This window comes from Agelaius tricolor, unplaced genomic scaffold, assembly GCF_023055355.1.
Source record: "Agelaius tricolor isolate 1412-34295 unplaced genomic scaffold, bAgeTri1.0.p SCAF_68, whole genome shotgun sequence".
Lineage (NCBI taxonomy): Eukaryota > Metazoa > Chordata > Aves > Passeriformes > Icteridae > Agelaius > Agelaius tricolor.
The window spans coordinates 888,052-909,157 of NW_027269328.1; the positions used below are offsets into that span (position 1 = coordinate 888,052).

Consider the following 21,106-nt stretch of genomic DNA (forward strand, 5'->3'; position numbering starts at 1 on the left):
CTTTTCCTGGTGCTGCTCCAGAATTTTGTGCCTTCCCTCCTCCTTGGATGGCTTTGCAGATGTGATGCCCTCCCTCCCTTTGCTGCTGGAAGGAAACAGGAGGTGACATTTCACAGGGTCACTGTTCCCCCAGGAGGCCTCCCTGTGCCCTCCCTGTGCCAAGGATCCATGCCTCCTCCTGCCCTTCTCTTTGGGCTCCCTGGTTGCAGCCTACCATGAGATCCATTAGGAAATAGATATTAACAGGGGAGAAAGGTGCTGGGCAAGAAGAATGGGCTGTTACCCTGCTTCTACCACAACCAACACAGTGTGGGTATTAATCAGCATGCTGAAAGTCCCAAATTAGATTTTATTTTGAGTGGTAGCTTCAATCTGGATCATGTTCACATTCATTCCATTTTTCTCATGATACAAAATCAAACATTGTCCATCAGAGGAGAAATGGAAGGTGTGTGATCCCAGGAAATTTCACAAAGCCTTGGTGCACGAGTGTGGGTATGGGGTGAGGTGCAGCCAGCTCTGCTGGCTGGCTGCCCCAGCCCTGCTGGAGGAGGTGGAGGTGCTGCTAGGGAAGAGCTGGGTTTCCATTGGCAGGATGGGACTGGAGACTGGGTGGGGAATCCTGGCATGTTCCTGCGGGGGCAGGGAGTTGCCACATCCAAGAGCCTGCCCTGGATGCTCTGTGAGCCAGTGACTGAGGAGTGTCCTCTGCACACACAGTGCCTGCAGTGGCACTGCAGAACTGGCCCCAGCTCTCAGATCCCATGATTTTGGGGAGCTGGGAGCAAAGGACAAACATATCCTGAAAGGCAAAGTCCTCACTGACCTGGTTTCATGAGCTGTTATGGGGCAGCTCTGCCATCACATCCTGCAAAGCTCACATCCCAGATTTGCTGTTTGAGTCCTTGTGGCTGTGCTTTTTGGGCCAAAAGAAACCCTCAGGGAGCACATCCTGAACTGTCCTGACTCTGGTCTGTCTGATCCCTGCAGCTCCTGATCACCAGCACGTTCCAAACGGCGTGTGGATCGTGGTGGGGCTCCTCAACTTCATGGCCTACACGTTAGGTAAGAGTTCTCAGGGTCACCCACTCGTGCTGTGCTTGTGTTGTCCCCTCTCTCCCCATGGGAAGTGTTACATTCTGTGCTCCCAGCAGTTTCTGGGAGCTGCTTTGCAGTTTGGAGACAAGGAAGTTGTCCCAGAGCATCTGGTGGGAAAGGAGGATACTGGAACTGACTTTGAGGTGAACTGTGAAACTCTGTCTTAGATTTGCTCTAAATAATCAGATCATCCCAGAATGGTTTGGGTTGGAAAGGACCTGCAAAATCCTCTGGTTCTACCTCCTGCTATGGGCAGGGACGCTTTCCACTATCCCAAATGTAGGAAATGAATTTGTAGAGAATTCTTGAAGTCTGATAAAGGTTCACACAGTATGCATTTGTTTGTAAACAATCAAAACACGGCTATGTAAACATGCCTAATCTGACACCAGGTTGCTCCAACCCCCATCCAGGCTGGCCTTGGACCCTCCCAGGGACCCAGGGGCAGTCACAGTTTCTCTGGCCAACCTGTGCCAAAGCCTCACAGCCAAGAATTCCTCCCCAATATCCCACCCCAATTTCCCCTTTTCCACTTTGAAGCCATTCCCTGTGTCCTGTTCCTCCATCCCTTGTCCCAAGTCCCTCTCCAGCTCTCTTGGACCTCCCTTAGGCACAGGAAGAGGCTGCCTTAAGGAATAGAAAGGAAATACAAGGAAATAAATAAAATTTCATCAGGCTGTTCCATTTTCCAGCCTGCCATGGAGCAGGGATGGGAAGTCCACTCACTGATTGAGGGTGGAGGTGGGGAAAGCTGCTGTTCCCTGGCCCATTGCTTTGTGTGGAGTGTCCAGGAGAGCTCCATGTGTAGGAATGTGCCCCCTGTTGATGGAGTGACTGAATTATTCTTTATCTGCTTAAAAAGGCAACAAAGCCCAGAAGTTTTTCTCCCAATTTGGTACAAAGACACCTCATAGGACCTTTGGGACTTCACCTCAGACCTGGGGCTGTCCAATTAGACAGAGGCCAAGAGGTCCCACCTGGTTAATTCACTAGAAAAAGAAGAGAGCAAAGGAAATAATCGCTTTTGTGGGGTACTTTAGCAGGAGCAAGAACCTCTTGCCTCCAGCTCATTTTTTCTCTGAAAGAGCTTTGTTAATTTGCCTTTTATTAAACCTTTTTCTATTTCCAACACCACCTCAGAAGCCATCCTGCTGATTTCCTGCCGTTCCGGGTAGCTGAGCTACCTCAGGTGTGATGTATTTCTCCGAGAGCTCCTAAGACCTGGCTCAAAGACTTTACCACATCATCCATTTCTGTCTCCCTCTTGCCAGATGGTGTTGATGGCAAGCAGGCACGCCGGACCAACTCCAGCACGCCCCTGGGAGAGCTCTTTGACCACGGCCTGGACAGCTGGGCCTGCGTGTACTTTGTGGTCACCGTCTACTCCACCTTCGGCCGCGGCTCCACCGGCGTCAGCGTCTTCGTGCTCTACCTCCTGCTCTGGGTGGTCTTGTTTTCCTTCATCCTCTCCCACTGGGAGAAGTATAACACAGGGATTCTCTTCCTGCCCTGGGGATATGACGTCAGCCAGGTGGTGAGTTCACGCCCTTGGAAGCTGCGGGGTGCAGTGCTGCCCGCTGAGGGATGTGTTCTGCTGTGGATCCAAAGCCTTGTCAGGCATGGAGTCAGTCCATGGACGTGGAGTCTCCATGACAAACAAGGCTGGAAGGATGGACGTGGCTTTGGCTCTCCTCTCCCTGCTTCCTGCATCTTCTGCCCACTGGAATTGGTGCTTTATGTAGTTCCCTATGTGGTATCAGTGTGGGTAAAGCCTGGAGGTTTGGGATGCCTTTTGGTACTTACCAGGATCTGGGTAGTACCAAAATTTCAAAAATTCAGCAGAGGTAATTGGCTTGTTAATTGCTGTTCCTGAAGCAAAGATTCCTGGGGCGGTGCCCCCTCCAGACCATGGTCCCTGGGCAGTGGGTGTTGAGACTGATGGTGATGGACCCCTTGGGGTGTTGGTGTGTCCATCCCTCCTTAAGGAATTCTCTGCAGGAAGCTCTTCCTGAAGAGAACTGGGACCTGGGGGTGAGGCAGCTCACCTGGACTGCTGGCAGTGCCTTCCTCCAGCCCAGGGGGCTCCAAGCTTGTCCAGCCTGGCCCTGGACATTTCCAGGGATGAGGGAGCCACAGCTTCTCTGGGCAATCACCCTCATTTTAAAAAAGCTTCTTCCTTTTAACTCATTATCTTATGTCCATTTATTTATCCTCTGGTTTGTCAGGTGCTGGGTGGGAAATGCAGCGAGTTGGAAGGAGAGTTCAATTAATGCAGCTGCATTAATTGGAATAATCATTTCTCCTACTACAAGGAGACCAGAGCTGGTCCCTGACTGTACTCTGATCCTTTCTCCCAAAATGTTGCTTAACCCAGGTCTTTGAGCTGCCTGCTGGAGAAAGGCAGGGGTGGAGGGCAGAGCAGCGTGTTCCACCCAGCTTCAGGGGACTATTAAAGCTGAAATAGCCCTGGTGAGCTTCTCCCTGTAATCCAGCAGCTGATGGATAAGGAAGAGTCCCTGAATGACCCCTCCAGGGTCACTGCAACTTGTGTAAAACCTGTGCTGTGGTCACCTTGAGAGTTCAAGGCTGTGCCAGGGCATCTCTCCTGCAGCTCCTGGTCATATCCTCCTCATGGAATCAGTGAGGTTGGAAAAACCCTCTGAGACCATCGAGTCCAGCCATGTCCTCAGCACTGCCATGGCCACCACTGCCCCATGGCCCCAAGTGCCACTTCCACGTGGTTTTTATATTCCTCCAGGGATGAGACTCCACCCTGGGCAGCCCCTGCCAAGGCCTGAGCCCCCTTTCCATGCAGAAATTCCTCCTGGTGCCCACCCTGAGCCTGCCCTGGCCCAGCCTGAGGCCATTTCCCCTTGTCCTGTCCCTGTTCCCTGGGAGCAGAGCCCGACCCCCCCTGGCTGTGCCCTCCTGGCAGGGACTTGTGCAGAGCCACAAGGGCCCCCTGAGCCTCCTTTGCTCCAGGCTGAGCCCCTGCCCAGCTCCCTCAGCCCCTCCTGGGGCTCCATTCCCTGCCCAGCTCCCTCAGCCCCTGCTGGGGCTCCATTCCCTGCCCAGCTCCCTCAGCCCCTGCTGGGGCTCCATTCCCTTCCCAGCTCCAGCCCCTCCTGGGGCTCCATTCCCTGCCCAGCTCCCTCAGCCCCTCCTGGGGCTCCATTCCCTGCCCAGCTCCCTCAGCCCCTGCTGGGGCTCCATTCCCTGCCCAGCTCCCTCAGCCCCTCCTGGGGCTCCATTCCCTGCCCAGCTCCCTCAGCCCCTCCTGGGGCTCCATTCCCTGCCCAGCTCCAGCCCCTGCAGGTCTCTCGTGTCAGGAGGGGCCCAGAGCTGCCCCCAGCCCTGGGGGTGCCCCAGCAGTGCCAGCCCAGGGCATGGGCACTTCCCAATTCAATCCCTGCTCAGCAGCTTGCCCTTCCTACACCTGGTAACATGGGATATTTGTGGATTTGTTTTATTTTTCTCCTTCCTGCTGGTGGGTAGGACTGAACATGTCCTGGTTTAGAGCTGCCTTTCCCTGGAGCTGCCTGGCACACGTGTGGTGCTGCCAGCCCAGGTGCTGCCAGCCAGGTGCTGCCAGACTTGCCCCCATCTCATTTCTCACCCCTGCTTGTCCTGTGCTTTCTTTCAGACCATTTCAATTGTCTACATAGTGACAGCCTTTGTGGGAGTTGAGGCCTGGTATGCACCTTTCCTGTTTAATTTCTTATATAGAGACCTATTCACTGCAATGATTATTGGTAAGAAACTCCATGTTGAAGCCTGTCTTTTAAACTTCACCTTTTTCCCAAACCCCCCGCTAATGACCTGCTAACACTGCTCTGTTTGCTGCCCCCGGGCTGTTGTTGAAGTGACTAATTGAGGGTGTTCTCACAGCCTGAAAACCTTTCCCAGGATTTCAAAACAGGGCTGTCTCCTGCAGAGTTATTTTGGAGAACTTAACTCTGCTCTCTCTGGGCTGACTTCACTCCAGACAAGCTTAGTTTGTCCTCAGTGAGAGCCTGGGGGTAAAACCAGTGTGGTAAACCCAGAGTTTCCAGGGGATGAAGCCCAGTGTGCAAGGGGTGGTGGGACCTGGCCCTCAGTGGAGCCTCCCCAGCCTTGGGCTGGTTTGGAGGGGTCAGGACACTTTTGTTTTGCTGCTCTGGGGCTCCCTCTCACCCCAGAGCCCAAACACTGCGTGGGAGGGAGGTTGCAGCCATGGAGGTGGGTGGGAGCTCTGCTGTTTGGGGATCCTGCCCTCCATCCACCCACCTGAACATTACATCATTATAATAATAATAATAAAATTGAAATAAAGGCCCAGCCTTGCTCTCCTGTGGTCAGTCAAAATAAGCCACTGCAAAGGGTAGAGCTGAGCTGATGTTGCCTAATTCACAAGTTCTGCTCAGTTTATTTTCCTTCAGGTGTTCTTTGAATTGCTTAATTTTGAGTTAATTGGTGTGTTAAATAAGTACTTGCACTTTTATCAGGTAGATGTTCCCAGCTTTCCTTTGACAGCTGTGTGACTTAACATGAATAATGAATGTGCTTTTCCTATATGGGAAATTGAGCCCAGTTCCCACACGGGGGAGAGGAGCTGGGTTATTAAAGCAGGAATATTTCCAGCTCTGTTCACACACCTTCTGCTGGACAAACAGGGAAGGAGTTGTGCTGGAATATCATGGATAGCATTGATGGCTCTGATTTAGGTCAGGATTTTTCAGTTATTTGGGTGCTTTGTATCATTTATCCACTTAAATCAACTTTTTGGCAATGTGGCCACTGGAAATGTCTGCACACAGACAGAGAAACAGCAAATTGTCTTTCTTGTGAAAACTTTTGTGCCCAGCCCTGTCATTTGAGGAGTGTGCACTCGTGTCTCATTAGAGTTGCATTATAATTAAGCTTTGTCACTGTTTAAAGCACAAACCCGAGCTCCTTAATGCAGCCCTTTCAAATGGAAATGCCTTCAACTTACAGCAGACTTTAACTTTTAATTACAGCTCTTGGGCCAGACTTGAGAGCAGCTTCTTCCAAATGTGCTGAGCTATTCCTGGGGCACCAGGAGCTATTTTTGATGCAGGGAATTTAAAGCAGAGCCCAGCCAGAGCCTCCTGTTTGGGATGCATGGGGTGTCCCCTCTGGCCTGGGGCACTAACGTGGCACTTTTCTCTTCCAGCCTGTGCCCTCACTGTGACCCTGCCCATGAGCCTCTACAACTTCTACAAGTGAGTTTTGTGGAATCCCAGCAGGGTTTGGGTGGGAAGGAGGTGGAAAATTCATCCAGTGCCACCCCCCTGCCATGGCAGGGACATCTTCCACTGTCCCAGGGTGCTTCAAGCTCTGTCCAGCCTGGCCTTGGGCACTGCCAGGGACCCAGGGGCAGCCACAGCTGCTCGGGGCACCCTGTGCCAGGGCCTCACCACCCTCACAACCAAGAATTCCTAATTCCCAACATCCCATCCATCCCTGCCCTGTGGCAGTGGGAAATCATTCCCCCTTGTCCTATCACTCCAGTCCCTCTGCAGCTCTCCTGGAGCCCCTTCAGGTGCCTACTGCAGGCAGCACCAGGGATTTCTCAGTCATCCCATGTATTTTCATTTCTTTGCTTGTCTTTCAGGGCCTATAAAAATAACACCTTGAAGCACCACTCTGTGTATGAAATCCTGCTGCCCCTGGTGTCCCCGGTGTTGCTGTTCCTGCTCTGCACCACCTGGATCTTCCTGTCCCCCACTGACATCCTGGAGGTCCAGCCCAGGCTCTTCTATTTCATGGTTGGAACAGCCTTTGCCAACATCTCTGTAAGAGCTTCTGCTTTATGCTTGAGGGACTGGAGAATTGGTTCAATTGAGTTTTCACATGTGCTGTGAGCAGCAAAGTGCTCATGGGAAAGGAGTTCCTGCCTCCTTTTGGGGATAAACTTAAAATGGGAGGACTAAATTTTTGGTCAAAATTTAATTTAGCTGCCTAGTGGTAGAATAATGGGAGTGTTAAGGCTGGAAAAGCCCTCTGAGACCACTGAGTCCAACTGTCCCCCAGCATTGCCAAGGTCACCCCTGCTCCATGTCCCCACACGCAGGGGGTTTTTAAATCCCTCTAGGGATGGGACTCCACCACTCCTGGGCCTTTTCCAATGTTTAACAACCCTTTCCATGGGGAAATTCCTCCTGGTGTCCACCCTGAGCCTGCCCTGGCCCAGCCTGAGGCCATTTCCTCTTGTCCTGTCCCTGTTCCCTGGGAGCAGAGCCCGACCCCCCCTGGCTGTCCCCTCCTGGCAGGGACTTGTGCAGAGCCACAAGGGCCCCCTGAGCCTCCTTTGCTCCAGGCTGAGCCCCTGCCCAGCTCCCTCAGCCCTTCCTGGGGCTCCATTCCCTGCCCAGCTCCCTCAGCCCCTCCTGGGGCTCCATTCCCTGCCCAGCTCCCTCAGCCCCTGCTGGGGCTCCATTCCCTGCCCAGCTCCCTCAGCCCCTCCTGGGGCTCCATTCCCTTCCCTGGACAGACTCCAACCCCTCCAGGTCTCTCATGTCAGGAGGGGCCCAGAGCTGCCTCCAGCATTGGAGGTGCCCCAACAGTGCCAAATCACACGAGTGACCATCCCCTCTGCTCTGGGGACAAAAATCTGTTGCTCCCAGAGCCCACAGCAGGCTCAGGCTCTGTCCCTGTCCCCTCAGTGCCAGCTGATCGTGTGCCAGATGAGCAGCACACGGTGCCAGCCCCTCAACTGGATGCTGCTGCCCATCGCAGCCGTGCTGCTCCTGGTGGTGTCTGGGCTGGCTCCAGGCAGTGAAACGCTCCTGCTGTACCTGCTGACAGCCTTCCTCACCCTGGCACACATCCACTATGGAGTGGTCGTGGTAGGTGACACCTCCTGGGGCTGGGCTGGGGCTGGGAGTGCTCTGTGTGAAACTGGGAATATGCCTGGGAATGGTTCTGTGAGCCCTGTGGGATTTGGGGTGCATTCCTTGTGAGAGGCTTGGGGAGGTTGCATGGGGTTGAAAGGAACTGCACAGGATGTGGCAGGGGCTGTCCTTTCCCTGGGATGTGTCAGATGAGTTGGAAACCAAGCACAAAATCCTGGAATAGTTTGGGTTGGGAGGGACCTGAAAGCTCATCCAGTGCTACCCCTGCCATGGCAGGGACACCTCCTACTCCAAGCCCCAGTGTCCAACCTGGCCTTGGGCACTGCCAGGGATCCAGGGGCAGCCCCAGCTGCTCTGGGCACCTGTGCCAGTGCACAACAATTCCCAATTCCCAAGATCCCATCCAGCCCTGCCCTCTGGCAGTGGGAGCCATTCCCTGGCTCCTGTCCCTCCAGGCCTTGTCCCCAGTCCCTCTGCAGCTCTCCTGGAGCCCCTTCAGGCCCTGCAGAGGGGCTCTGAGTCTCCCACTGAGCTCTCCAAGGTGCTGGAGTGGGGATTTTGCTGCTGGGGGCAGTGGGAACACAGCAACTCCAGGGCCTCCCCTCCTCCTGTCCATCTGTGCACAGATCCAGGGATTGGTTTCCTCCTCGTGCTCTGAGTTTGGATTAACAGAGAGAACAAGCTTGGAGAAGCCCAGAGTCCCACTGGGAAGCTGCTGAGGAAGGAGGACAAGGGGCCACGTGTCCCAGCTGGAGTGGGGACACCCTCCTTGGGAAGCCCCTTCCCCTGGGAGCCCCAGTTCCACCCCAGAGCCTCTGGAGTCGTGTCCCAGCTGTAATTACAGCCAAGGAGTAATAGCCAGGTTGCCTTGTCTTTCCAATTAGTGTAATGAGGCTTCTGGGCAAGAAGGATTTGAATTACTAAGAAGCTTAAATAAATTTGGTCTTGGAATCACAGCTGGAGATGGGGCTGAGCTGGTGGTGTAATCCTCCTGCCCATGCCCTCCTGGGAGATTCCCAGTGCTCTGCTCCTCTCTGCTCCCTCTTTCCCTGCCTCTGCCTTTCCAAGGGCCCATCTGGGCCAGCTCCTCTTCACTTTGAGCTGCAGAGCCTTTAAAGGCTTTGGGATTGGGACATAATCCCAAACTGCTCTGAATTTGGGAGGAATGATTAGGATTAAAGCCTCTGCCCTGACTGTGTCAAGCTCAGCCTCCTTTTGCAGGAAGGAAATTATCCAGCTCTGACTTTGAATGGATTCAGGAATATTTTATAGAGATATCTGAGATGATCAAATCAGTTTAAACAGAATAATGAAGGAGGAGGGTAAAATCCTCCAGGTCTGGGCTCAGCATTCCCAACTCCTGCTCCTGTGGAGGGGAAAAACAGAGGGTGAGCCTGCTCCCAGATGTTATTTGGGAAGGTTAGGAAGGGAGCAGGGCTGTTCCCTGAGGAATCAGTGCTGGGCACAGGGATGGGGCTGGGCACAGTGGCTGGCAGGGGCTTGGCGGGGACAAGGAGCAGGCCTGGGGCTCTGCCTGCTCTGCTGCTCGTGCCTGGGAGCTGGGATAACCCCCCGGGCTCCAGGATAACCCAGTCCCGTGTCTGCCTCGTCCCCAGGTGAGCCAGCTGAGCAGGCACTTCAACATCCGGCCCTTCTCCCTACGCAAGCCCACTCCGGACTGACTGGGAGCAGAGGAGGAGAAAATCGGCCTGCGGGCTGCAGAAGGACTGTAAATACCTGCTGCAAATACCTGTAAATACTTCAGCCATCACCACAGATCAAACTATCCTCGGGACAGGGCCAAGGACACGCGGGACCCGCTGCAGCCGGGGCGGGGCCGGGCCGGGGCGGCTCCTGCTGCTCTTCCATCCCTGCAAGCTTCGGCTTTTGGGTGGAGCTGGAGGAGGAGGAGCCTTTCAGGTCGCTGTTACTGTACCTTAGACCAGCTGAATGTTCCCAGAGAAGCCTCTGACTCCAGCCCTTGCTCAGGGAAAGCTGCTTGGGGATGCAAAGGCTTTACCTGAGCAAAGCACCTTGGCCTGACACCAAAAGCAACGCAGCTGATTCCTCCAAGGGCAGGGGGACATCCTGGTGGTGGGGGTAGTTCCTGGCTGTCCCCTGTGCTGCTGTCTGGACAGCCCCTGTGCTGGGCTGGTACTTTGGGAGCAGATGGTGACAGTTCTGCCACATTCTCTCCTGCCTTCCTGCTTTTGGGCAAACACTTGCTAGCACCTTTGTTGTCTTTTTTTTTTTTTTTTTTTTTTTTTTTTTTTTTTAAGGGGAGGAAAAAAAGACACTCAAAGCTTGTGGTTCAATCCTAAATGGGGGGCTTGGAAAATCAGGGCTCAATTTCCCATAGGAGTGGGAATGTGGCTTCTGCATGTTGTGTGGTACCTGGGACCACATCTTGGCATGTTCCTGTGTGTCCATGTGTGTTCCCAGTCTGGGAATGGGCTCTGGGCTATGGAAGGTGGCTGAGACTACAGAGCCAAGCTCTCCCCGTTCCTACCATCATGGATTTGCTGTCATGGGTTGGCTCTGTGGGTCCTTTCCTACTGCCTGAGCCCCTTTTCCACAGCCTGGCCCTTCCCAACTGCAATTCCACTGCTGGGAGAAGCACCTGAAGCCCCATGTTGGTCGTGTGTGCACCTTCAGGATGCTCCCAGGGGTGGGAACCTTTCAGATCTCCCTCTCTTTGTCCCCAGCACCCGCGTGTCTCTCATCCAGGCATCTCTTTGTTTACTGTCCACTTGTCAGAGACGTGTTTGCGTTGATTTTATTTTTTAATTTGTTTTTATAATTGACTTCTTCGAGTGGGGTGGTGAAGACTGAATGCTGATTTTCTTTCCTGTTGGCTTGATTCAATGAAGACCTGTGCTTGAATGAAGAGTGTAGCTTAAACCCAGGCTCTGGAAAGGCTGCATCCGGAAGAGAACAAGCACAGCCAATCGTGCAGGTGGAACTACCATGGGAACAAATTCCTTCAGACACTGATTGTTGTGCAACGTGGGGCATCTGACAGCCTGGTCAGAGCCATTTCCTTCTGCAGGGGAAGCCTCTTCCTGCTCTGGGAAGCCTTCAACGTGTAACTGCTATTTAATGCTTTTTCTTTTGGAAATTGGAATCACTGTCATGCCAAGACTGGAAGCCCTGAGGTTGAGCTCGTGAGTTCACGGGTTGCTTGGGCAGCCCTTGGTCAGTCTTGGTCACCCCTGGTCAGCCCCTGGTCACAGTACAGCCTGTGAGGAGCAAACTGTGCCCTTGCCAGGGCTGCCCTCCCTTGTGGGGGGCTCTGGATCTCACGTGTCCCTACGGCTGCGGCGGGGCTGGGAGAGGGGGCCGATGGTTTTCGGAGTTTATTTAATAAAGTAGCTTCCTCCAATCCATTTTACTGATGTTGTACAGAAAAAAAAAACCAAACAAACAAAAAACAACCCAAACCCTCCATGGACAAATGACTTGGGCTGCACCTGAGTTTTTGAATCCTGCTATTTAATGAAATAGAATTATGGAGATAAATTAAAGTCCTGCTCGCACAGGAATTAGAGGGAATCTTCAGCTGGGACACAGCTTCCTGTGGGACTTGTTCAGATAGCAGAGCTGGGCTGGCAACACTGAAAAATGTGTGTGTTGGATGATTTTCTGTCTAGTTTTGTGTTTGCCCAAGCAGGGAAGAACTGAGCTGTTCCCTCAGGCTTCCAATTGAACTCTGGGCTCCCAAACCTGGCACTTGCCTTGTCCTGTCTCTTCCCATGGCCATCACTGGCCCCTGAGGACTGGGATGTTGCTGAGGCTGGGAGAAGCTGTCTGAGCTTAAGTCTTGGTATAAAGGAAGAACATCCCTCTCCAAAACTGGAACTGCTTCCTCTGCACAGGCTTTATACTGGGGGAGTTCTGGCTCTTTGGTGCCTTAATTTATTGCACCTTGAAAGTAGAAAAAAATCTCCTTAAATCAGCGCTGGGGTTTGAGCTGGCTTGCACCTGATGGGGACAGGGATGGTGAGCAGAGCCCATCCCAGTGCCCAGGAAACTGCTGGGGAGGGAGGTTCTCCTTTGGCTCTTAGAAATCCAGTGATTTCTGCTCCTGGATTCTGAGAGGGGGAATAGAAACAAAGAGACCAAACCCTGTGTGGCAGCTGAGAACCAACCCTTGTATTGCCCACCATGTGTTAAGTATTAAAGTGTTCCTGGGTAACAGCCCCTGAGGGGGATGTTCTGTGCTGGCTGGACTCTGTCCTTCCCATGGGGTGTGCTCCTGGGCATGGAGAGGGCAGGTCCTGGCTCCTCAGCTCCTCCTGCCTGGTGCCCCAGAGCTGAGCTGTGTTGTCTCTTCTTCCAGGGATAGGTTGGTCCAAGCCTGGAACCCTTCCAGGGATCCAGGGCCTGCCCACCCTGCCAGGGAACAATTCCCAATTCCCAATATCCCACCCAGCCCTGCCCTCTGGCACTGGGAGCCATTCCCTGGCTCCTGTCCCTCCAGGCTCTCTCCAGCTCTCCTGGAGGCCCTGGTTGGTCACAGCTGCCTCTCCTCGTTTCCCCTGCCCCAAGGCTTTGCCAGAGCTGGGAGCAGTGCTCTGCAAGTTGGAGGCTCTGGGAGCATCTTTAAGCTCCTTAAACAGAGCTGGCCTGGTGTCACCTCCTGGCCTGTCAAGGATCTGCAGCTGGGAGTCAGAGCTGGTTTGATCCAGTAAGGGCCCTAAACCCTTCCCTGACAGCATCCACGCCTGCTTCTGACAGAGCTGGGAAGTCCCTAGGGAATGGGTGCTTTTGGGAAACCAGCCTTGGCTCCTCCTGGTTTTACCCACCTCTACCTCTGAGCTGTGTCAAAGCAGGGGCTGAGGTGACACAGAGGCTGCTCTTGGTGGGACAGGGCCAGGACAAGGGGAAATGGCCTCAGGCTGTGCCAGGGGAGGTTCAGGCTGGATATTGGGAACAATTCCTTCATGGAAAGGGCTGTCCTGCCCTGGCACAGCTGTGCAGGGCAGGGGTGGAGCCCCCATCCTTGGAGGGATTTCAAAGCCCTGTGGATGTGGCACCTGGGGACATGGGACAGCACTTTGGCCTTGGTTGTGCTGGGAATGGTTGCCCTTGATGGGCTCAGAGGGCTTTTCCAACCCCAGTGATTCCATGGTGACAGTGGGAGCTATGCTGACCTCTTTGCTTGTGGAAAAGGCCCTCTGGTCCATCCAGGTGTGGTCAGACCTGGCTGGAGAAGTCTCCAGGCTGGTCTCCAAGGAAGTGGCTGGGTCATCCATCCCTGCCCCGGGAGCAGAAGTTTTTGGGGTAATTTGCCTCAGCCCACAGCACCCACAGAGCCCATTTGGTCAGAGCTGGTTGGAGACCTCAAAATCTGCCCCCATCCCTCCCTGCCAGCAGGGACACGTTCCTGCTCCTGTCCCTTGTGCTGAAGGGGACACTGGTGCTGGCAGTGGCCCACAGTGAGGTGCTGTGATCCCAGGGGCCCCGATGGCTTTCCCAGAGTCCAGGGTCTGGGGGTTCAGGTACTGCAGTGGGTGTGAATTCCAGTCTGTTCAATGCTACTGCTGAAATATTTATTGTGTTTAAGCCAAACAAAAAACTAATAAAGTTCAGTAAAAAGAATAAAATTTTCCACACCTTTTACTGGTGTTTGTCTTTTCTTTCTGCTGAACGTGGCGAAGAGGAAAAGGTGGAGCAGGGAATGGGCTGGAGGGCAGTGGGCAGAGATGGATCCAGCGAGTGACAGTGATTTGGGTGGGAAGGGATGCTCAAGATCAGCTCATTCCATGGGCAGGGACACCTCCCCCTGTCCCAGGCTGCTCCCAGCCCTGCCCAGCCTGGCCTTGGGCACTGCCAGGGATCCAGGCTGGGCACCCTGTGCCAGGGCCTGCCCACCCTGCCAGGGCACAATTCCTCATTCCCAAGGTCCCATCCAGCCCTGCCCTGTGGCACTGGGAGCCATTCCCTGGCTCCTGTCCCTGCAGGCCTTGTCCCCAGTCCCTCTGCAGCTCTCCTGGAGCCCCTTCAGGCCCTGCCAGGGGCTCTGAGCTCTCCCTGGCTCCTTCTCCTCTCCAGGTGAGCACCCCCAGCTCTCCCAGCCTGGCTCCATGGCAGAGGGGCTCCATACTCAGAACACATCTGCAGGATGTGAGGGGACAGCTGGGCTGGGGAGCAGCACGAGGGACACAGGTGACAGCAGTGACAAGGTGTGAAGCTGTCCCAAGAGCAGTGCAGGAGGAGGCTGCAGGCTGGTGGTGGCCAGTGAAGCACGGACAGACGACTCTTCAACTAATTAACGTTATAAACCAGTAATAAATAAATAGTAATAAACAGTGATAAATAGTATTATTATAAATATTGATTATTTTTATATTTTATATTATTATTATATTATTTATAATTATAAAGATAAAAATTATGATAAATAGTTATTAATTAATCATATTATTAGTAACAAAAGAAGCAATACATTGTATTTATTACAGCCCTGGATGCACGTGGAATCGTTTCCAAACCCATGTGGAAGGAGTTGCAGACTCCTGCTCTCTATACAGAAAAGGTTTTACACATCCAAGAGGTTTCTTAGCATGCATAATACATAATCCTTATGCTTTGTAATACAATCAGCTGAATGTCCATTATGGCTGTGCAATTGTCCTCTTTGATTGGGTGATTGGGCTTCTGGGGAGGAAGTAAGACATCTTCCTCATGGTAAACTCTCACCTGTGTCAAGTTGCCCGGGCTTCTTGACTTGCTGCTCGCAGTCCCAACCTCCTCTCATTCTTAGAAGCCAGTGGTATTTATGGCTCCTGCACTCTTGGAATACCTCACCCGTCATTCCCAACCTTGTTTCAGTTATCCCCACCTGGTATCGACTGATTTCCTCGTTAAGCTCTAATCACAGTATATGATCTTTACTGATTCTATTTCTAACTCAACCCCTTGACTCAGCCAGCCCTGAGCAGAGCCCAGGAGCCCCGCGGCCTCTCCCGTGCCCTGGGCCGTGCTCTTCCCCCCGGGATAAAGCCTAGGTGTATTTAAGCCATGCCTCCTCCTTCCTCAGCCTCTCCACGGCTTCCCCTAAGCGGATTGCTGCGGTAGGTGTAATGGAATTAAGGGATTGCCATTGACAATGGGTTTCGGCAGCGCACCGGGTGCCGGCGGCGCGGGCTGCTCCCACCCTCTCAGGAATGCTCCCACCTTCCCGGGGCTGCTCCCACCTTCCTGAGGCTGCTCCCACCCTCTTGGGAATGCTCCCACCTTCCCGGGGCTGCTCCTACCTTCCCGGCAATGCTCCCACCTTCTCGGGAATGCTCCCACCTTCCCGACGCTGCTCCCACCTTCCTGAGGCTGCTCCCACCCTCTCAGGAATGCTCCCACCTTCATGGGAATGTTCCCACCTTCCCGGGGCTGCTCCCACCTTCCCGGGGCTGCTCCCACCCTCTCAGGAATGCTCCCACCTTCCCGGGGCTGCTTCCACCTTCATGGGGCTACTCCCACCTTCTCGGGAATGCTCCCACCTTCGCGGGAATGCTCCCACCCTTCTCGACGCTGCTCCCAAGTTCCAAAGGCTGCTCCCACCTTCATGGAGCTGCTCCTACCCTTCTGGGGCTGCTCCCACCTTCCTGAGGCTGCTCCCATCTTCATGGGGCTGCTCCCACCCTCCCAGACCAGCTCCGATGTTCATGGGGCTGCTCCCACCCTCTTGGGGATGCTCCCACCTTCCTGGGGCTGTTCCCACCCTCTCAGGATTGCTCGCACCCTTCCCGGGGCTGCTCCCACCTTCCCGGGGTTGTTCTCACCCTCCCAGGAATGCTCCCACTTTCCTGGGGCTGCTCCCACCCTCTTGGGGATGCTCCCCCTCTCCCAGAGCAGCTCCCACCCTTCTGGGGCTGCTCCCACCTTCCCAGGGCTGCTTTCACCTTCCCGGAGTTGCTCCCACCCTCCCAGGACATCTCCCAGCCTCCTGAGGCTGCTCCCACCCTCTTGGGGCTGCTCCCACCCTCTTGGGGATGCTCCTACCTTTTGAGGGCTGCTCCCACCCTTCCCGAGGCTTCTCCCATCTTCCCGGGGCTGCTCCCACCTTCATGGGAATGCTCCCACCTTCCCGGGGCTGCTTTCACCTTCTCGGGGTTGCTCCCACCTTTCCGGAGCTCTTCCCACCTTCCCGGGGCTTCTCCCACCTTCATGGGGCTACTCACATCCTCCTGGGACTGCTCCCACCCTCTCGGGAATGCTCCCATTCTTCCCGGGGCTGCTCCCACTCTCTCGGGAATGCTCCCACTTTCCGGGGGCTGCTCCCATCTTCATGGGGCTGCTCCCACCCTCCCAGACCAGCTCCCACCCTTCTGGTGCTGCTCCCACCTTCCCGGGGCTGCTCCCTCCTTCCCGGGAATGCTTCCACCTTCCCGGCAATGCTCCCACCTTCCCGGGTCTGCTCCATCCTCTTGGCAATGCTCCCACCTTCCCGGGTCTGCTCCCACCTTCTCGGGAATGCTCCCACGTTCCCGAGGCTGCTCCCATCTTCATGGGGCTGCTCCCACCCTCCCGGGACAGCTCCCACTTTCCCAGCGATGCTCCCACCTTCCCGGGGCTGTTCCCGCCCTCCTGGTGACAGCCCCAGGGCTGCAGGAGCACTGCAGGGTTCCTGCTGTGGGAATCGAGGTACCCGAAGGTGAGGGGCGGATTCCAGCCCTACCCTGGGCAGGGATGTTTGCACCTCCTGAATGTCACTGAATCATCAGTTGATACAGTGGCTGGGCTGAAAAGGGACCTGAAAGCTCATTTCATCCCAGCCCTGCACGGGCAGGGACAACTTCCACCATCCCAGGCGGCTCCAAGCCCTGTCCAACCTGGCCTTGGACACTCCATAAGGCCGAGTGCCTACGGGTAAGAATCAGGGGAAGGCCATTGCGAAAAACGCCAATCACTTGTTTTTAAAATTTAAAAGTTTAACAGTAATAAAATGGTTATAAAAATAGTAATATAATTAGAGTAATAAAAAATTTGGACAATTAGGATTAGGACAATATGAGACAATAAAAACAAAGAGTTATGGACTGGTACCTTCTTCTGGGCAAAATAAGCCCAAAAAAGGACACACATTAACAGAGGATTAACCCTTAAAAATAATAACCTGTTGCATATTCATACACCTCATACATGATGAATAAATTCTATTCAAACACAGGATTCTGTCTGGGCAGTGTTAGCTTCTTCCTCTTAATCTTGATGGCATCTCAGGACTGAGCAAGGCAGGAAGAAGTTAGTTTCTTCTGATGAGGGAGCAATAAATTCTTATTCTCTGAAAGATTTGGGTGTCCTGTGGCTGCTATCTCAGTGAGAGTACCTCATTTCTCTCTTTTAAAAAATTATCTTACATAGCATAGTTTCTATTTTAACATTATAACTTAAAACTATATTTAACACACTACTTAAGAAAATTGATACAGCATAACTTTCTAACATAACACATATAATATTCACTTTAATATTTGTGAAAAGCCAATCATAAAATATGCATTTTTCACACTGGGCACAGTGACCACGAATTGACTGAAATTTTCAATTCTCTGTAAAATTAGGAGAGGCTTCAACAAAACCTTGAACTTCAACAAAACCTTCAACTTCCAGGGGATGGGCTTTGTCTTGTTTAGGACACTGATTCAGAGAGTCCCTTGGGAAATAATCTTTAATTGAGGAGTGTGGAGGCTCAAAACTCCAGCACTGAGGCTACAAGGCCCTCATTCTTCAGGAGCAGAAAAAAGCTCGGAGAAACCTCCCTCTAAGGTTGGGGTGAGAGCAGCCTCCCTCCCAGGGGCCTCTGCAGGGACGTGTTAATATTTCAAGTTTCATTGGTTCTCCCAGTTGTTCCAGCCCAGCCCAGCCCCCTGTTCACCATATATGTAGATCCCCCAGAATGTTCTCCCCTTTCTCAGTCCCTATTGGCCCCAGCTTGCTGCAGTGCCCTGCCCCATCATCCCATTGGTTCTTCTGGTTTGCTGCCCCTCCCCTGCACCACTTTTCCCTGTTCCCATTGGCCCTTCTCCCTCTGATCCACCCCCTTTCCCCCATGTTTAACCCTGCGCCCTCCACTCTTCTGAGTCTTTTCTGGACCCTCTTTGAAGTGGTTGACAGCCCTTGGATCTCCAAACAAGGACTCGTCCTTCACGTTTCTTTCTTAGCTGCTTTTAACAAGTGTGTTCCGGACCCCGAAAACACAGGTCACCCTCAGGGACTTGTTGAAGTGTGACGCTTCAGAGGGGTTCAGGAGGGCTGCATGTGCTTTAAGAAGGAAAACTTCAAGGCACAGGAGCTGCCCATCAAAAGAGGAGCCAGAGGGGGAGGAGGAGACCAGCCTGGCTGAACATGGAGCTTGGAACTCAGGAGAACTCTTTCAGAAGAAGCGACGGGGAGCTTAGGAAGAGTGCAAGGATCTCGTTAGGTCATGCAGAGAGAAAATTGAAAAGGTGAAAGCTCAGCCTGGGCACTGCTGAGAAAGGTACTGTGAAAAGTGCATATTATATGGTTGGCTCTTTGCAGTTGTTATGTTGTATTACTTAGTGTTACTGTATTAACCATTTTTAAGTAGTGTGGTAAATATTGTTTTAGGTTATAACATAATGTTAAAACAGAAATTAGACATTGTGAGATTTTTTTTGAACTAGCTATGAGATAATAAAGGAATTCTTTGCACAGAGATAACGGCAACAAAACACCTAAATCCCCAAGAAAATAATTATTGCCTCTTTATCAGAAAAGACAAACTCTCTTCCACCTCCTTCTCATTTTTGAGGCACCAACAGGATTAAGGCGGAGAAGTTGAAGGAAACAAACAAAGGTGAAGGAACACCCTTTGTTTGAAAAGAATTTATGCATCATGTATGAGATGTATGAATATGCAACAGGTTATTGCTTTTAAGGGTTAATCCTTTGTTAACGTGTGTGCTTTTGGGGCTTAATTGCCCAGGAAGCATCCAGATGTCCGTATTTGCTTTTTATTGTCCTTTATTGTCCTAACTCTGATTGTCCAAATTCTTATTGCTCTAATTTTTATTACTATTTTTGTACCCATTTTATTTCTGTTAAACTTTTACAATTTTAAACCAAGTGATTAGCGTTTTTCACAGTAACAAAAAGCATTTTAATAAATATATCAACAACTAAAGGAGAGCCAAGGAAAATTTCCATCCTTTTTTAGGATGTAGAGGGGATCATTGTCACCAAAGAGGAGAAAAAGGGTGAAGTACTTAATGCCTTTTTTTGCCTCAGTCTTTATTATGAAGACTGAAAATCGTGGGGGCAAACAGGTCCCTGAGCAGGCAGCCAGGGATGGGGAGCAGATCAGATCCCCTGTAATCCAGGAGGAGGCAATTGGTGACCTGCTGAGATGCTTAAAAATCTACAGGGCTGGATCAAATTCATCCCAGGGAGCTGAGGGAGCTGATGGAAAGGCTCCCCAAGCCACGCTCCATCATTTATTTCCCATCCTGGCTCACCAGTGAGGTCCCAGAAAACCGGAGGTGGGGCAGTGCAACACCCATCTACAAGAAGGGCTGAAAGGAGGATCCAGGGAAGTACAGACTCATCACCCTGATGCTGGTGCCCAGGAAGGCCATGGAGTAGATTAACTTGAGTGAAATCACACTGCATATACAGGATCACAGAATTACAGAATTATTTAGGTTGGAAAAGATCTCTGAGACCAAGTCCAACCCATGACCAATGCACACTTTGTCACCAGCCCAGAGCACTGGTCCTTCCTAGGACACCTCCAGGGATGGACACTCACTCCAAACCTCCCTGGGCAACCCCTTCCAAGGCCTGACCACCCTTTCCAGGAAGAATTTCCTCCTGATGTCCAGCCTTATTGTGTATCACTTATGCAGAAGTCAGGGCCAATGGAAAGTTATGTAACAGTGGTGGAATGCTGAGAGCTCTGGAACAAGTCAAACCACCCCAAGCCATTTGGATCAGAAACACCTTTGGCAGCTTTACATAACCTGGGCAAAAAAACCACCATATATGGAACATCACCAAGGAACCCCAAGGACCCCCCAAGAAGGCACCAAGGCAAAATAAAAAAAACCCCAAACGTATAAGGAAGATCCTGGAATCTTCTGTAACCACCTGTGTAATGAGTATGGATATTTCAGGTTAATGAGCCCCTGAGCCAGGCAGGCACTTTAGGTAGGGTTATCCCCCTGCACCCATTGCTGCAATAAAGTGATGCTGCTTCTTAATGCACACTGGGATTTAGAGGGTTTATTTTGGTGACAGTTCCTGGTGAATCAGATGGGAGAGTGCTTCTGACACTCTGTGGTCTCACAGGATTGAACGGACTCCAGCACTCACCGAAGGTTTTTTTGGGGAGATCCTCCATTCTCTGGATCTGGTGAGATCAGGGCAAGGCCCCTGGGATTTTACAGTGTTACTAAACGGGATTAAGGGTGCACTTGTCCAAAATCATGGTGGAAAATCCTCACAGGATTGGATTAAAAGGAAGGGTAAAGGGAAGGTACATTATGAGTTGTAGTCATCTCCCTCCCAAGGTGCTGAAAGCTGTGCTGGCTGTTGGGTAGGGAGCTTACACAGGTGCCTTGTTTCAAGCTCTGGAGTGTGAGAGTGGTAAGTTTTATGTTGTTGTAGTTTTGTATCATGGGATCGGGTCAATCTGCTGAAGGGAGAATTCTGAAGAACTTCCCTTGGGGCTGTATATTGAAACCCTGGGGAAAGGGGTGGGTGGAGATTCCTTGGCAGGAAAACAATTGGTTGAATACTGTAAGCATTGGTAGCCAATTTATGCATTAGACAATGAAGAAAAAAACCCAAAGAATGGTACTTTCATATATAACACCTTGTTATAATTAATGTTGTTTGGTTACTGGGAAGGAAAATGGGATGGAGTATTGTATGTTGATTTATTTCTCACAGCACCATCATCCAGTACAGCAGGAGGATGGTGGTGTAGTACCTAAAGGTGTCATGGGGTTATCAGGGAAAAAAAAGCCTGAAAGATTTTATTCAGCCTGAGCTACAGGAGAGTGTTGTCTTGAAGGTGGAAAGATAGAGTGTCCTATCTTGTCCTATATATGTGCCAAGGAAGGTGAGAACATTCCTGGAATGGAAAGATGAACCCCTCCCTCCAAATTATTATAATTTTGAAATTACTGGGC

General features: G+C 52.2%; 1 protein-coding gene across 2 annotated transcripts in view; it reads left to right on the top strand.

Moving 5' to 3' along the window:
- SELENOI (selenoprotein I) overlaps positions 1 to 12,147 on the top strand; it is a 29,575-nt gene extending 17,428 nt beyond the window's left edge. The window contains exons 4-10 of one of the 2 annotated variants that reach the window (XM_071417155.1): positions 991 to 1,065; positions 2,370 to 2,632; positions 4,742 to 4,850; positions 6,272 to 6,320; positions 6,713 to 6,893; positions 7,764 to 7,946; positions 9,569 to 12,147. In XM_071417155.1, the coding sequence (XP_071273256.1) occupies positions 991 to 1,065; positions 2,370 to 2,632; positions 4,742 to 4,850; positions 6,272 to 6,320; positions 6,713 to 6,893; positions 7,764 to 7,946; positions 9,569 to 9,685 (977 nt within the window). In that variant the 3' untranslated portion in view covers positions 9,686 to 12,147. The remainder of the gene's footprint in view (positions 1 to 990; positions 1,066 to 2,369; positions 2,633 to 4,741; positions 4,851 to 6,271; positions 6,321 to 6,712; positions 6,894 to 7,763; positions 7,947 to 9,568) is intronic. The other variant, XM_071417157.1, reaches the window with a different exon arrangement.
- The last annotated feature ends 8,959 nt before the right edge of the window (positions 12,148 to 21,106 follow it).